At 53.7% G+C, this 16,107-nt stretch overlaps 4 protein-coding genes across 4 annotated transcripts; 1 reads left to right on the forward strand and 3 right to left on the reverse strand.

The window, feature by feature from the left end:
- Positions 1 to 484: 484 nt before the first annotated feature.
- A1O1_01173 (uncharacterized protein) lies at positions 485 to 4,117 on the forward strand (the record flags this gene model as incomplete). The annotated part of the gene is made up of 1 exon (XM_007722086.1): positions 485 to 4,117. One exon carries the CDS (start codon positions 485 to 487, stop codon positions 4,115 to 4,117), a length of 3,633 nt encoding a protein of 1,210 aa, XP_007720276.1.
- A 1,130-nt stretch (positions 4,118 to 5,247) lies between these two features.
- Positions 5,248 to 8,855, reverse strand: A1O1_01174 (uncharacterized protein; the record flags this gene model as incomplete). Its single annotated transcript, XM_007722087.1, has 5 exons — positions 5,248 to 5,455; positions 5,602 to 8,105; positions 8,161 to 8,336; positions 8,395 to 8,617; positions 8,673 to 8,855. The coding sequence occupies 5 exons, from the start codon at positions 8,853 to 8,855 to the stop codon at positions 5,248 to 5,250; spliced, it is 3,294 nt and encodes a 1,097-aa protein (XP_007720277.1).
- Positions 8,856 to 9,935: 1,080 nt separating this feature from the next.
- A1O1_01175 (uncharacterized protein) lies at positions 9,936 to 11,912 on the reverse strand (the record flags this gene model as incomplete). Its single annotated transcript, XM_007722088.1, has 1 exon — positions 9,936 to 11,912. One exon carries the CDS (start codon positions 11,910 to 11,912, stop codon positions 9,936 to 9,938), a length of 1,977 nt encoding a protein of 658 aa, XP_007720278.1.
- A 518-nt stretch (positions 11,913 to 12,430) lies between these two features.
- A1O1_01176 (uncharacterized protein) lies at positions 12,431 to 14,062 on the reverse strand (the record flags this gene model as incomplete). Its single annotated transcript, XM_007722089.1, has 1 exon — positions 12,431 to 14,062. One exon carries the CDS (start codon positions 14,060 to 14,062, stop codon positions 12,431 to 12,433), a length of 1,632 nt encoding a protein of 543 aa, XP_007720279.1.
- Positions 14,063 to 16,107: the final 2,045 nt, after the last annotated feature.

The following is a 16,107-nucleotide window of genomic DNA, read 5'->3' on the forward strand; positions in this document are numbered from 1 at the left end:
AGGTCTCAGGCGTAAAGCGATCAGAAGCTCATGGACAGACAATTGGAGTATAACGTAGCAAGAAACAACTCTCTCTGTACAGGGTTTCTCTCTACCTTAATTAATAGCTGCCCACTGTAGATGGCTTATATTATTACAAGCAAGCCGCCGGCACTGCCAATGCCAGTGGACGCTGGCAGCGCTGAGGCTCGGCAGGCGCGCTGCAGTCGATGCACTACGCCCGATCGGCCACACGTTTCTTTCAACCTCAAGCCTCCCATTCTGCGCGCATTACACGTCAGAATCACCCAACTTGTCCATCATCCAGCACCGCGCATTCATCCTTTTTCGTCTCGATTTCATCGGATTCGGATTCTGCGACATCGGTTTACCATCTGTACACGTTTTCCGACGTGCCCAACGCCTTGTCTTGCCGTCGCAGGACGCCGTCCAAACTGGAGTATCTGCACCCCTCGCTCGCCGCGGGTCGGGGGTTGGCACGGCCATGTCCCTAACATGGCCGCCCCCAAACAGCCAGAAACCACCGGACGATGAACCTTTGCTGCATTCCCTCCACAGAGATACCCTGAATGGACTCCTTCGAGCGCCTTCTCGACCGCATACCCCCAATGCCTTCAAACTGCGCAGTCTCGGTGGTGGCTCCCTATCCGGCCAAGCTGCAGAACCCGAACCCAATGTTGAGGAGGACCCGCAGGTGGTTCGCTTCCGCGCTTTATTCCAAGAGACGGAAAGCAGACTCGCCAACCTCTTCAACGATGTTGGCGAGGTCATAGTGCCGGAGAGGCGCACAATTCCCGATGCGCCTGCGTTAGGATCCGCACCAGACATTGTCGAGCCGCATACGGACCCTGCTCCTATATCCAAGAAGCGCAAGTTGGACGATGATGACTACGATGACTACGACGACGATGAGGAGGATGAAGAACAAGAGAATGATGCTGTACGGGCATCTCCTCTCAAGGATAAGCCCAATAAAGTCCACATCGTCGCCGATAGCACATCGTCGCCGGTCCCCAGGCCTGCAACCCCATCGAGGGGTCCCTCCGATTCTACAAAGGCTTTGTCCAAGGCTGGAGTTTCCAAACAGAGTGGCGATGCCGAAGATGCTCGCAAGAAGCTGGAAGAGACCAAGCGGAAGGAGATCGAGACAGTAAAGACCTTGTCTCGAACAATGTTCTTTACGCTGGAGAATGACCGGGATGCCATGTTGGACCAACAACGTCTTGAGGAGGCCGAACGCCGCGCCGAGGCTGAAGCAGAGGGCCACGCCAGTCGCCAGAATGCTTCCAACCAGCAGGGCAGTTTGAGCAAAGCCAATCTCGGGGCATCTAGTCTGACGTTGAAGAACCTGATCGCGCTTCTAGACGAACATCGGTCGATGGTACACGCGACCGAGTCGGAGTTGCGTGCGCTGATGAGTGAAGTGCGCAAGAACCGGAGCAAATGGGCGAGTGAGGACAAGATTGGGCAAGAAGAACTCTACGAGTCGGCGGAGAAAGTCTTGACCGAGTTGAAGGCTCACACCGAGCACTCTTTTCCTTTCCTCAATCCTGTCAAGAAGAAGGACGCCCCGGACTATTATCTCATTATCAAGCACCCGATGGACCTGGGGACGATGACCAAGAAACTTAAGCAGTTGGCATACAAATCGAAGAAAGAATTCGTCGATGATCTGAATCAGATCTGGAAGAACTGTTTGAAGTTCAACAGCAACCCTGACCATATCTTCCGAAAGCATGCTCTTTTCATGCAAAAGGAGACCGACAAGCTTGTCCCTTTGATCCCAGACATCGTGATCCGGGACCGGGCAGAGGTGGAGGCCGAAGAGAGAAGACAACAGATTGCCAACGGGGAACTCGACGACGGTGCTGAGGAGAGTGACGATGAGCCGATCATGTCATCCCGTGGCCGCAAAGCACCTAAGAAAAGTGCGAAGAAGGGCGGCGGTTCGACGTCACGGAAAGCGCCACCCCAGGCCACGCCTATACCCGAAACCAAGCCGGTGTTGCAATCGCTCAGCTCTGTTCAGAACGGCCTTCGAGCGGAATCCGAGGCTGAAGGAAGTCAAGGTCAGTCGACTCCGCCGCCGGGAATATTGACGCCACTTGGAGCCCCCGGTCCAGGAAGTGTGGCTGGAACGGGCAGTGAGGCCATGGACATGGACGTGCCTGGGCTGCCATCGCAGACACCGATACCCGAGTACGAGGATGAAGAATACAAGCTTTGGAAACAGAAGACCAAGAAGGATCGAGCCATGATCGCCGCCGCCCGACACAAGCTTTTTCGTGGAGATAAATTGAATGCTGAAGAGACTGCCTTGCTGCGGAGTAAGGCGGGGATGCGTCGTTGGCAGCGCCTCCAGCAGGAGGCTGCCGGTAAGGATGTGTTTGAGTTTCATGGGGACGGTCCCGAGCGTGAGCAAGCCGGGCAGACATTGGCTGAGGGTATGGAGGCGGAAGAAGAGAGCCTGCTTCCTGATTACTACGACCCGCTCTCGGCCATCCCGGATTTGGAGCCGCGACTGAGATGGGAGCAGGATAGTGAAGGGCAAGTCATCGAACATTTTGAGGAATTTCTACGATTGTACCCACCGAAACAATTCACAGCCCCCGAGAGCAAGCTCAGCAAGAAGATCGATTCCAACATTAAACAGATGCAAGAAACACGGAAGGTGGTGTCCAAAATCGGCGTGGTCAAACAGATGCAACTACAGTCTCAGACTTATCAGAACCAGTTTCAGAAGTATCAGCCGGAGCCGTTTGTCGAAGCGGACATAGAAAACCACGTCATGTCGGATAACGGCCCCTTGATGGCACCATGGGTATGTAGGGCCGCGTTTCAGCGGGCCATTGGCAAGATCTTCTTCCACGCGGGATTCGAAGAGTTTCAACCTTCGGCGCTGGACACCATGACCGATTTGGCGGCCGACTTCTTCCAGCGGCTTTGCACCACTCTGGTGAACTACAAGGAGGACTACAAGATTCCGGTGACGGCACCTGTCTCCGTCGTCCAAGGAATCAAATCTGAGACGAGCACGGTCTACAAGACTCCCAACACCAACGAAGAAGCCATTCTGCACACCCTCCATTCCAGCGGAATGTCACTCAACGATCTGGACATATATGCCCGTGAAGATGTCGATCGCCTGGGCGCTCGTCTCGTCATCATGCATGAGCGCATGAAGGGTCATCTCGCGGACCTCCTCCGGCCTGCTCTGACGGAAGATACCGCCCACGGTCAAGGGTCGTTTGTCGATGGAGGCGAGCAATACGTGGGAGGTGATTTCGCCGAAGACCTGGACGAAGACTTCTTCGGGTTCCGCGAATTGGGTCTCGACAAGGAATTCGGAATGGCGAGTCTGACGGTGCCGTTCCACATCCTCCAGAACCGTCTGGGTATGGTCAATCCACAAATCAGTCCGGAAGATGCGGCGGAGAAGATGTTCAAAGAACCGCCTCGCTGGCCTCGGATCACTGCCGAAAACGTCGACGACCAGATTGGATTGGTCAGGGAATTCTTCAAGAAACGTCTGCGCGAGAACAATGATCGGCCATTGACTGAAGACTTGGACCTCCCGCCCAAACAACGACCTGGTCATGGCAGAGCGAGAGTCCCGGCAAGTGGGAAGATCGGAGATGGGACACTGAAGAGCAACGCCAGTCCTCAGAAAAAGGCCCCAGCCAAGATTCCTCCTGCTGCTGCCAAACCCACCACAACCACTCCAGCAGACAAAGGGAAGAAGAAGTCGGTCGTGATCAACGGTATCGGTGGTGGTGCGGCGGGTGAAGACACGTCGATGGTCAACGGCATCAACCCGACTAGTCCCGGCCCAGGAGGCGACGGCAGTCCCGGAAAGAAACAAGCTGCCAACGGCCTCAAAGCGAAAGCGACAGTGACGGCTTCAACGTCCGATCACAAGGGTTCCAGCAATCCGGCCGCAGGACCGCCGCCGAGAGAGAATGGTTCAGGTGATGTCAACTTGGATGGGAACATGGATGGCAACGGCACTCCCAAAGCGAATGCGAATGTCAATGCGAATGTGAACGGCGTGGCCAAAGTCAGCGACAATGGCGCCTTGGACGGTGAGACCAGCATGATGAGTCCTGAAAGTCTGTAAAGCCAAAAGCCAAAAGCCCACCCGCGCTCCTGGACGACATACCCCAGCAACCCACACGAGTCCAGGAAAAGGTGGAAATGAAGAGTGAGTTTGAGTATGAGAAAGTTGGTTGTTGTGGAGAGTGGTAGCCAAGAGAATGTAAATATCATCAAATGTTTCATGAACGAATAAATGAATCTTCGAGAGACGCGTTTGTAGGATCACCCTGAGTAAGGTATATATTTGATTAGCCTGTCGAAGCTTTCGCCGTCTAAACTTGCGTAGAAGGCGAGAAAAGCGTCGAACACGTGCTGACGAGGCTGAATAAGAGGAGAGCATGGATTGAAGATGGACGGCTCTCGTCTGTCTCTGTCTACCAACATTGGCCTCAAGCTAGCTAGTTATCTACCTACCTAGTAGGTAATGTAGGTACTATTTATTGCCTGCAACATGATGGATCCAGGGGGATATTTTACCACGACCACGACCACGACCAGACCATCATGCCAAAAGAGTACCTGGATGTCTATAAGACACCCAGCCAGCCAGACAAGCAGGTAAGTAGGAAGGTAGGGACTTGTAGATCACCCACAGATCACAAACAGATCAATCAATCATCAACTACCTAGTAGTCACCTCATCTGTACTCTGCTACACAACTCTGTTTGTCACCCTCTTACTCTCCTTGTGGGCTTGCCCTAGATCTTTCGCTCTGTCGCTCTTTGCTTTGGATTCGAAGAAAAAGGTCGGTGGGTAAGTCGTTCGAACATCCACCTCCACCACCATTGGAGTTTCAAGAAGACCCGGTTCTCGGTACCTCAATTGAGATGCGGCGAATATCGGCCCGTCCGTACCATGTCGTGCCATGCCATACGATAGCGTCCTAGGCCAGACCATGCCTTCATTCTCTCCCTGCCGTTGCCTCTCTCCACGCAGGTGGGTTAGGCCAAACCAAACCAAACCATCCTCCTTAGGTAGGTCGGACAGCCATCTAGCCAGAAGAGGAGAAAAGCCCAGGCAGCCGGCCCGTGCTGAGAGGACTTGATGGAAAGAGAATCGACGGGCGCCCGTTTCCGTGTCCGTGTCCGTTTCCGTTTTTCTTCCGCGCCCGCCATCCCAAATACAAGTAATGGCCGTGAAAAACAGATAAATCACGAGAAATAACTCCGCACCGTCGCCTGTCCGTCCACCGAGAGGGACTGCAAGATCTGGTCGGCGTTGATGCCGGTCTGGGCGACCATCTGCTTCGCGCTCTCGGCGACCTTTTTGGCCGTCTGCCCTTGGATCGTCTCGGCCTCGAGCGCGACCGCGATATGATGGAAGACTTGTTGCGCTTTGGCGAATACGGCGGGGTTTTGCCTATCAAAAGCCAAGAAAAAACGTCAGATGCCTCATTCCTTTGAAAAATGTCTGGTTCTCACCAGCAGGAACCAAAAAAAAAACCACGAGAACAAACGTCCGCAAAAGTAATAAAAAGGCTATTAGCTTGGCTGGGGTTGACTTACTGGTCAATGAGCTGGGCGACGAAAGAGTAGGCATAAGGGGCGGCTTCCTCGTCATTGACGACCGGGAGCGTGTCGAGCCATTGCTCCACGATCTGCTGCGGGTTGGGCACTTTGGAGGAATTGTAGTGGAGGACTTTGGCGATGGCGGCGCATGCGTTTTCGGTCGCGAAGACTTCATCCTCCCCTCGAGCGTTCGGGACTCTGGTGATTTGGAAAAGCATTTCCAGACTGGCCGCCACGAAATTCGACCATTGCTCACCACCCTTCTGTGCGGCGATGCCCACTCCGTACGCGGCGGCTTGTCGGTTGGCCGCGTTCTCGTCCCTCATGCCGTTGATCAGCGGCTGGATGATATGGTCGTTGTATTGCCATGATTGAGGGCCGCAGAATTCCAGTACATCGTCCATGATGCAGATCGCCCATTGCCGCTGCATCGGGTCACTGCTGGTGATGAAGGCGTCGTAGAAGGGCATCAACCTCTGCCATGAACCTAAGAAATTCACACCCATGTTCTTGAAGATCGTGTGAAACGCCTTGTTCATGTCGGACAACAGTGTCTGGTCGTCCTCGATCGCATACTGCACAGACAACGAGTCGTCGTCCTCGTCCGCGCCCTGCTGGGCAGATTCGGCCCTCTCATCCGCACGCTCTTGGACCCGTTTCTGGAACTCTTCTAAGGTTGACTTGACCGATTGAATAAACTGCTCCATGTGTTCTTGCGTCAGACAGTTCTTACCAACCACTTCGACACTCTCATAGAAGCATTGGTACATTTCGGCCAAGGTGTCGACGGCCGGTTCTGCGCTGAGGATTTCAATTTCCTTGTCACAGCATTTGGCCCATAGTTCCATGAGTTGAGGGGACTGTTCCCCATATCGTTTCTTGTACGAATTGAGCAGTTGAGGAATCAACTTCGCGGATGCCACTCTGACAGGGTCATGGAAGAAGAAAGCGAGGCCAGGCAAGGCAATACGCTCTGCAATGTCAGCCACATAGGGTGCAAAGTCCGCCTCCAAAATCTGCGCGTAGATGGTGATCAACTCAATCGCCGTGTTTTTGTCCTCCAGCGTCGATGTCTTGATGCCAATGACTTTGCCTTTCAAAGGAACCAACTCCCATCCATCTTCCTGGTCCAGGATGTCGTCCTCACTGTCGATCAACTGAATGTCGGCTTTGGCTGAGGCGAGCTCCAGCAAAGGTGGCATGACCCCTGGGAGATATGGAACAAAATCACTCCCCAGAACTCGACACATGCGGCCCCAGCAATGCAGCAGATATTGCGCCTGAGGATCGTCGTCGTCGGTGATATTTTGCTGAATGTTGCCCAGAGTCTGCACAAGCGTGATGCCATCCTGACCCATCTTTTCCTTACCCACGGCCAGAGCAATGAGGGTCGCGCACTCCATGGCCTTGGCCCGAAGTAATCGGTACTCTTTGGATTGTTCAGACTGTAGGACTCCGAAGAGAAGAGGCATCAGGGTGTCGTAGTAGCGAACGAAAGCGCTTTCGGCAGAGTCTGCAATCGTGGCAATCGTGGACAATGCTTGTTCTTGGACGTAACGTTTTGGCGACTGCAAGAGCTGTAGCAGATGCCCAAGGAGTTGGTCAAGGTATGGTTCCAATACCGATTTCTCCGCCTCCTCGCAAAAGTTGACCAGTGCAGCCGCAGCGTGAGCTTGCACACGAGGCTCCGGAGCTTCCAGCACAGGTATGATGTTGGTCAGGACCACCTGATGGTATTTCTCTTGCATCGGTCCGGCGAAGTCGGTACTCATCTGTCCAAGCGCGTTACAGCCAGCAAATCTGACCCGAGGATGGGGGTCTCTCAAGGACGGGACGACCAACTCCAGCACCTTGTCAAGTTCGCCGATCATAAGATCCCGACATCCTTCGGAGATGGCGGAGATGGCCATGAGAGCAGCGTGTCTGTCCCTCCACGACGCCGAGTGCATCATTCTGGGCAACCAGGTAAAAGTAGCCGGAAGCATGACTTCCCCCCCAAGCTTGTTTGCTAATCGATCCATGCATTGCTCTCCTGCGACGTGGTTCATGTCACTTTCTTCCATGTCGAGGTCCTCGTTTGCATTCCACTCCGACGCATCATCGTCATCCACTCCGATATCTGTCATCAAACTAAGACACTGCGTGACCATGTCGCTCACATACGAAGCATCTTTCTTGCACATGGCAGGCGCCCATTCGGCAAAAGTGGCCATCAGTTCCAGAGCATTTTGTCGTGTCTGATCACCCAGCTCCTTGTCTTGAATGACAGAAATGCTGAATTTGACAAGAGTAGAGAAAAGGCTTTTGAACATTTTGGGCGCCGCCTCTGCCAGCTCAATAAGCGAGACAAAGGCCTTGGAGAGGTTGTCGGTATCTCCGGCTTCCTTGAGAGGTGGTAGGATGTTGAGGATTTCGGGAATCAGAGAATAGTACTTCGGTTGTGTCTTTTTGGTGACCGAGTGAAAGAAAGATGCGAACGCCTCAATGGAAGCCAGTCGGACCTAAGAACATTGTCAATGAAGGGCATCCAACAGTGCTAGGCGCCCGTCTTCTTACTTCAACACTGCTGTCTTTGAAGCCTTTCCCAAAGACCTCCTGGACCGCACTCTCATGCTGTCTTTCAATGATGCCAGGTGTGGTAGAGAATATTCGGAAGGCGCATTCCCTCAGTCCGGCGTCGTCGGATTGGCTTGCTTGGAACAAAGCTGCGAGCAGTTCCATCCACATTTCGCCTGTGCGGACAGTGTCAGTCAACCGGTGACAATGCGTCGCCAACAGTCGTTCACATACCAGCATCGACATATTGTCTCCCGATTTCGGCGATCGCATCTCCAATCTTATTCCTGACTGGGTTGACCTGTTCCCTAGCCAGGCATTCCAACAGTTTCGACCGGATGGCGAGTTTGGCCTCGGTGCTTAGTGTGAGGAAAAGTTCTTTGGACTCGCCAGTGGAAGGACTTTTGCGCGTTTTGGAGGCTTGCTTGCGAAACAGCACCGCCGCGAAGGATCGTGTCTGTCATACGGTCAGCAAGTGTCGCCCCGTTGAATCTCGACATTCAACCACGCACCGCTGGATCTTGGGCCGCTTGCAACTGTTCCACCAAGCCCATCAACAGCATGTCGGGCCGGTTGGGAGTCCAGTCATTGTTCAACTGGTCCTCCGCTTGCGCGCGGAGGCTGTTGTCCGGAGAAGCGAGGGCTTGAAGGAGTTGGCTCAAGGCTCCCTGCACCTCGGCAGGGAGAACAGACATCCTGATGATTTTCTCCTATTGCATCCAAGCAGAATAGCAGTACCGGTCGTCGATTGAGGGATGAACTGGAATGTGTGCGCCGCGCAGGCAGGCTTCTGTCAGGTTTTGTGGAGGGATGAATCGGCTTCGACGGAGGACGAGCGCCACAAAGAGGTCGTCGTCGACGCACAGAAAATGGCCGGAGAGAGAGACGGCAATTGCACTGAGACCCCAAGTCCAGTCAGCGACACTGTTCGTCCACAATGTCTGGGAATAATAACAGCGGAGAAGGCAACAGGGATAATGCAGATAAATTGACTGACCACGAATTCCTCGTTTTCTGTCAAAGGAAACAACTGGCGGTAACTAGGTGAAAGTCCGGGGACAAGACAAGGACAGGAACAGGAACAGGTGATATTTTCTGGGAGTTGGGCCTTCTGTCAATCAATCAATCAATGTTTGGTTTAGTTACGCCCGTGTTTCTCCAGCAAAATATTTCAGCGGGCGACGAGACCGAACAGAAAGTTGAGTCCCGCTCGAGCCACTGCGACTGCGACTGTGACTGCGACTGCGGCATCTGGACCTGTCACGTGATGCTCCGCCCTAGTAAGTATTTCCGTCGCCTGCGAATTCATTCAGAGTACAACACGTTCACTGCTCAATGTTGTTCTTCCTGTCATCTCACCCTGTCGCTCTCCCCCCTTGCGCCATACTTGGTTTCATATGCACATTGATGCCAGCGTGGCGTCTGGCTTATGACCTCTGGCCTCTGGCCTCTGTCACTGCGAACCTTCCTTTACTGGATAACGGCTCAATCTAGGTCACGCACCTTGCACCTCATACCTCGATTCCACCGCTGCCATTGATGACTTGATACGTGGAGGTGTGCTTTGCGGATGAGATTCCATCACACACAACTGGCGATGTCGCCTGTTTAGGCTCTAATATATAAGAAAGGAAAACGGGACATCTTAAATCATTACAAGCTGGTATATCTGCCCACTGTGGACGAACCCCAGCCTTCTGAAGGAGGTCACCGAACAAACAAGCCCTCAATTTTGGTACGCCTCCCAGTTTCGTCTTGTAACGTCGTGATTCTCTTCAGGAAGCTGTAGTGAGAGCCGGCACCGGCACCTCGAATTCTGAGAGTCGCTTGGATCTACGCAACTCAAATCGCGTTCTAAGCGAGCTCTTGCGTGGAGGGAAGGTCGGTCTCTTGGCCTCTCTTTCTGCTCGCACCTGCTCAGGCCGGAGTAAGGGCATCAACGCTCTGTCAGGCTGTACGCTCTCTTCTGCCATGGAAGCGTCCATAGGTGAGAGTTCTTCCGTATACTCTTCCACCACGGCACGAGGCCTCATAGGATGGACAGAAGGTTGAGGTCGGGCCTGGTCTTCCTGCTTGATCTCTGATCGAAGAGGCCACGAATCTGGTCGCTCTAGCTCTGTTCGCCGTAATTGCGGATACACTGGCCAGGCCGGAAGAGAATCATGCTGGAATATGTCACTGTCGTATACAATCCCGTATGCAAGCTCGAGGTGGGATTGCATTTGTATTCTCGCTCCCTCCTCAAGACCCGCGTCCAAGGTCATACCGCTGTCTATTATGGCAAGCCCTGTCTGCCTAGCGGGTGGCTTGGAAACGGTTGCCACTGGCAGGGGAGTCGGCTCCTCGAGGACGTTGACCTGTCTGTGGTCTTCTTGCATCCCAATTTCGGAACCGAATTCGGAACCCGAATCACTCAACTGTGAGTACATCTTCTCGTCATGCTCAAGCTGATTGCGTGACCAAGAACCTGTCGGGCTAGGAGCGAGGCTTCTTAGCCGACTCTGAGACCGAGGGTGGGCACCTTGCTTATCGTGATGAAGCTTGAAGAATGTCCAGTTCTTCAGGCTCGATTTGCGAGGCGGCAAAGGCGACGTCCGGCCGGACCTCTGGCGTGAGATCGGCACATCACTGGTGTCAACACATCCGTGAGCCAGTAGAACTGGTCTGCACTCGATCGTGTCTGTAATGAGAGGGGAGGCCTTTCGAGTTCCAAAGCCCCGAAATGGATTTCTCGACCTCAATTTCGTCGACACCGAGGAGAGAGGCAGGCTTGTGGATGAATGATTGGCGAATAGTTGACTCTTGTCGGCTGTCTTGGACATGGGAGTGATATTGTTTGAGGAAGACCTAAAGGTTGGAACTCTTAAGAGCGCGCTGCCATTGGAACTGCCCTCGACTGGCAGAGGAGATGACTCCGCACTAGGTGCATAGTGCTCGATCCTGTTCAGATTTCGGGGCGAGAAGGACCTTCCTCGAGATGGCGGTGCCGGGAAATGATAGTATCGCTCCGGTGAGGAGTCAAACTCATCGTCGGCATCGTTGAGGTCCGCAACCACGGGGCTGTGGAAAGTCAGACCGTAACGCTTATTGTGAAACAGTGAAGACACAGGACTATAATTGTCTGCCGCAGCTGGGCTGGTGGGAGATGTCGGTATGGAACAAGACTGCGAGCTGGCCTCATCGTCGGCAGTCAGGGACAACGGAGACGAAGGAACTTCCACAGGGTTACTGTAGCAGTCGACTTCGATCTTGACCTCGATGTGACTCTCGAGTATCCTTTGGTCGTCTGAGTGGGAGTCAACGTCCGACAAGCCGACATCTGGGGTCGTCGGCCTGGGAATTGGTCCGTTGTCTTCACTCTGAATTTCGACTTTGACTTCGCTGTCCCAGATAAGACCTTCGCCGTTGTCGGGAGTAGGTACCGGGCTGGCGGGTGCAGTAGGATCCTGCAAGTCAGGCGGTTTTGGATCGAGCTCTGCCAGAAGACAGTCCTCGCATATCTGATTCAGGAACGACTTCTCAACCGTGGTATGCTGAGGACATTCCTGCGGATCGGCAGGGCGCGCGCGTCTTCTCAGCTGCTTCGCGGCCGTGTCGGTATCGGTCCCCGTCTCTTCGAGCCATTGATCCACGGACTGTTGGATATTCGGGGAGAAATTGGGTCCTCGATTCCGCCGATACGTACTGCATAGGATGTTGTGGTTGTAGTGACAACCACATTCACGGTAAACCCATTTCTCAGTCACGCACATCTTCGGGCAGGGGACGAGCCCTGGAGAGAGCGAGAGATGGAAGAGATGAAGGACCAAAAGAATTATGGAACTCGCTCCCCGCATAGGGTTATGACATTCTTCGCGATGCCTTTCGAGATTAAGCTGTCAAACGCTTTGACCGCGGGAAGGCGGAAGCGCACGTCAAATTCGAGGTTGATGTTCTGTGCCAGACGATCTGTAATTTGCAGGCGAACAACAGTATAAATAAGTAGGAAAATCGCGGTCAACGGATAGACGTTCGTGTGACATTCATTGTTGTGATTCGTGCCTGATAGCGCTGGCCTCGCAAACGTGTAGCAATTGTGCGGCTGCGTGCATGCAGATTAGATTCTCACCTGCAACGCGTACCGCCTCGTGTGCGCAATCTTGTGAGAGGCAGATGATAACAGTGATGTTGTCCGTGTCCTTGACGCGTCGAACCTCGCTTCGTCAATTAGTCTGCCGAATCCAAGCTCGGTGGTATACCCCAGCCTGCCCTTAAGACTTCTGCCAACCGCTCAGCTGCCCTCTTTGAGCTTGACGAAGTCGATCCAACATTCATGTTCCACCATCTTCGGCATGGTCTGGTCGCTGAAAACCTCAAACCTACTTGTGATACCTGGCGACGTGTCCGGGTGACGTGCCGACGTCCTGTACTTCCGGTACAATGCAGCAATCAGCGTGAACATTTCCGCATTGGCCAGATGCATTCCGATGCACATGCGAGCACCACTGGAGAAGGCCCAGAAATAACGATTTTGCTGATCCGACTCAGTGATCAGGGTCCCGGAAGATGTCAACCATCTCTCTGGCCTGAAACTCGACGGGGAGGGGAAGACATCCTCGTCTCTGTGGAGACAAAATGGAGACATGCCTACAATGGTCCCTGCAGGAACCTCGTAGCCGTCAATGACAGTGTCGACTGGTGACGATCGAGGCTCAAATGTGGGCAAAGGTGAGTACAACCGCAAGGACTCGCGAACAACTGCGTTCAGGTAGGGCAAATGAGTCAACTCCTTGGGGATAGGAAGCCCCTTGTGATCTATCGGGCTTCTTAACACCTCTGCCCTCAACTTCTCCTGGTATTCCTCATGCTGAGGTAGCGACAGTGCCCAGATCATGAACATCAACGAATCCGCTGTGGTATCAATACCAGCTAGGAGGTGGTCAGCACACTCTGAGGCGATATCCATGTCTGTCAGTGATGCGGCCTCTTGCACTTTGAACAGACGGCCAATCACGGTGTTTTCGGCGGCACCTGCACGAACAACCGGGGGAGCATTTTTGAAGCTGTGAAAAGCCGTGAGGGCATGCTGGCGGATACCAGTATATGTGAAGGGTTTTCGCATGGGTATCAATCCAAGAGACGTCAGGACCCTTTCCAGCAACCCGGTGCGTGTCGTGATCCACTTGGTGTATGCGGGAAAATGCACGGCGAACCATGCCAAACGCCTCCGAGCGGGATTGAGAATGTCCTGGATCAAGTCTCGGGATTGTTTAGAGCCAGACAATGCCCTTGTCCCTCCATGCTCTGGCCCGTATACGAATTCCGAAATCGCGTCGAGGGAGAAGTAATGCAGACTCCCGAAGATCTCGCTAGCATGTTCGGGTTCTCGTTCCACGAGAGCGAGAAAGCCATCGACTTTCTCCTGCACCAAGCGAGAGAACTCTGGACCGAGCACGGTTTGGTTCGCATAGATGTGGCTGAGCAGTTTCTTCCGGTCGCGGTGCAGCTTTCCGGATCCAAAGGTGAAAAGGTTTGGGCGACCGTAGACGTCGAACATGCGGTAGAAATCGGTCCGTTCGAATCCGCTCCCAGCACCATAGATGGCCCTTAAGGCAGACAGACTGTTGAAGGACACCTCATTGGGACCAATGCGAACCACTGGGCCATACCGTCTGTGCAAGTTCAGAATGGCATGGACTGACCGTGCTTGCCACGCATCGAAAGCGAGTCTGAACCCCGTCGCTGCGTACAGCCACGGGCCAGGGATCCTTCTGAGCTTTGCGGCATTTGGGCCTGATCGAGAAAGCCCATATAACGAGATGATGGCAAGCGCGATCCATAGACTGATTGGCAGCCCAAGGATGGTCGAGCCTATCTCTATGTCAGCATTCGGACCCAAGGCTTCGACTAGCGGTGACGGCATGGCTCACCTTCTGCCAGCAGCATTGTGATGTAGCCGTCTCCTTCCTTTCTCACCTCGTGCTTACAGGACCGTCTATAGAAGATTTGCTTGACCTGACCACAGTGAGTCGGGTTGTTTCGGTGTCAGCTGGCCCAGGCACTTGACGAAGCTGTTTCTCGTCGAGATCCCATTGCCGGCGGTCATATCCGTGTTTCGATGACCTGTTTCACCTGGACGACATGTATACTTAGTTGAACCAATCCGTATAACAGACTTGGGTAAGTGGTCAGGACTGCCTCGTTGTCTCTCAGGAGCCAAAGAGCGCTATGCTTAGGAGATGGTCCCAACAGCCTCACTCGCTGCTTCCGAAAACGCCAAAACAGGTGTGTGTTGCTCGCCAGTGCAGTCAGATGATGCAGAAAGCAGCCTGACTCCGATTGCCTCGCTGAGTCCTTCCATGACCCTTGGCGCTGGGGGGTGCTCGAGCCACACCAATACCTGAATCATGATAGGGGCGTCAGCGGAGACTGATCTAGACACAGATAAGCTCTGTGGAGTTGTGCGCTCAGAAGCAAGCCACAACCGGCCGTTATCTTAAAAACTTGGGGGTGATGGTGCTGGCGGCCTTCTCCTTGTCAAGACGATATTGGTGTTGATGTTGATAGGATCACAGGATGAAATGTTGACGAGGGTGGTGATGGACCCTGGGGCTGTTGGTAGGGGAAGAGCAAGTGCCCGCCGCTCACAACCGGTCGCCTCACTCGATGTCCTTTTGAGCGCCCGGAGCATTTACACCCCACGTACTATGGAGCATCTGGTGAGTCGTGTGGAAGACGAGAGCGTCTGCCTTGTATATCAGTGGCCATCGACGGCCTCATCATTGTTGCCTCTCGAGAGCCTTGTCACGGTCTCGATTTCTCTGTTTTGAACCAGTGCGGAGGGACTAGAAACCAGCTATCATAATGATCGGTTCCGCCACATGGTGTGTATGGACTACCATCGTTAGGAATGTACACTAGCACATCTCCATGGAGCATCGAATCTTGCATCACATTGGATTCGCAAACCCTCGCTTGGCCGTAAAGGCTGGAGGTTCTAGAATAACGTTGCCGCCAGAGTAGTGAAGCACTGGAGGGGATAGACCGACGTTGCATGCAGCCAGCGTAACTTCGTTATCTACGGCAATTGAGCAAGGCCAGGCGACGGTGAGAAGGATGCTTGATTCGCGATCGGGCCAAGCAGGGTCTGAAAGAAGCAAGCAATATGCATGAGGCTGGAAATCTGCATTGCCCCGGGACTAGCTGGGTTGGCTGATCACAGATAGCAGTCAGTAGAGGTCAGTCTCCAGTATCAGCATCATACAGCCAAGAGGTACAAACCACATAGATTTTGTCAGGGTCGTCTTCGATGGGTGCTTATCTGCCCCATCTTCTCACGTTTCGTTTTGATAGCCCCAGAATGGGCATTGAGTCCCGCCGTGGGCGCTGGAGAATCAGGGCGGTCCAATGGGAGTGGTAGACGACAGCCTATCGTGTCGGGAGATGGACGGGCGACGGATGGGGGTGGACAAGGGTGGACAAGGGTGGCCAGATGGCGAGATGGATGGATGCAGAGGGTGGAAGATTGGCAGATTGGCGTATTGACAGATGGTCGCTCACTGCTACTCTGTACTGGACTGCCTGCTTGCTAGGGATTTCGAGTTTACATCAAGCGCAGTCTGAGGCGGGAAAAAGCGCAGCCAAGACGCTTGTTCGTCCTTATCAATTCTCCCTCCGAGTCTCAGTCGCTCAACTGCGACTGCGCCTGCAGTTGTGGTGGTAGTGGTAGTAGTAGTGGTACCTTGTCGAGGCTTGTGTACTCCACTCCTTCCCCTGCCATCGAGTCGTCCATGCGACTACCACTTTTGATATTGGTCTCCGTGGTATTGTATCATCATATGTCGCCGCCTCTCAGACTCCAGTCCAGTAGTCGAATCCAGTCCAGTCCGGTCCTATCCCATCGCTTCAAAAGCTATAAAACAATACTCAACCCCCCGGACCCTCTGTGAGCCATGGCTCAGCCTTTCT

Source organism: Capronia coronata (genome assembly GCF_000585585.1).
Source record: "Capronia coronata CBS 617.96 chromosome Unknown acBCG-supercont1.1, whole genome shotgun sequence".
In the NCBI taxonomy this organism is placed as follows: domain Eukaryota; kingdom Fungi; phylum Ascomycota; class Eurotiomycetes; order Chaetothyriales; family Herpotrichiellaceae; genus Capronia; species Capronia coronata.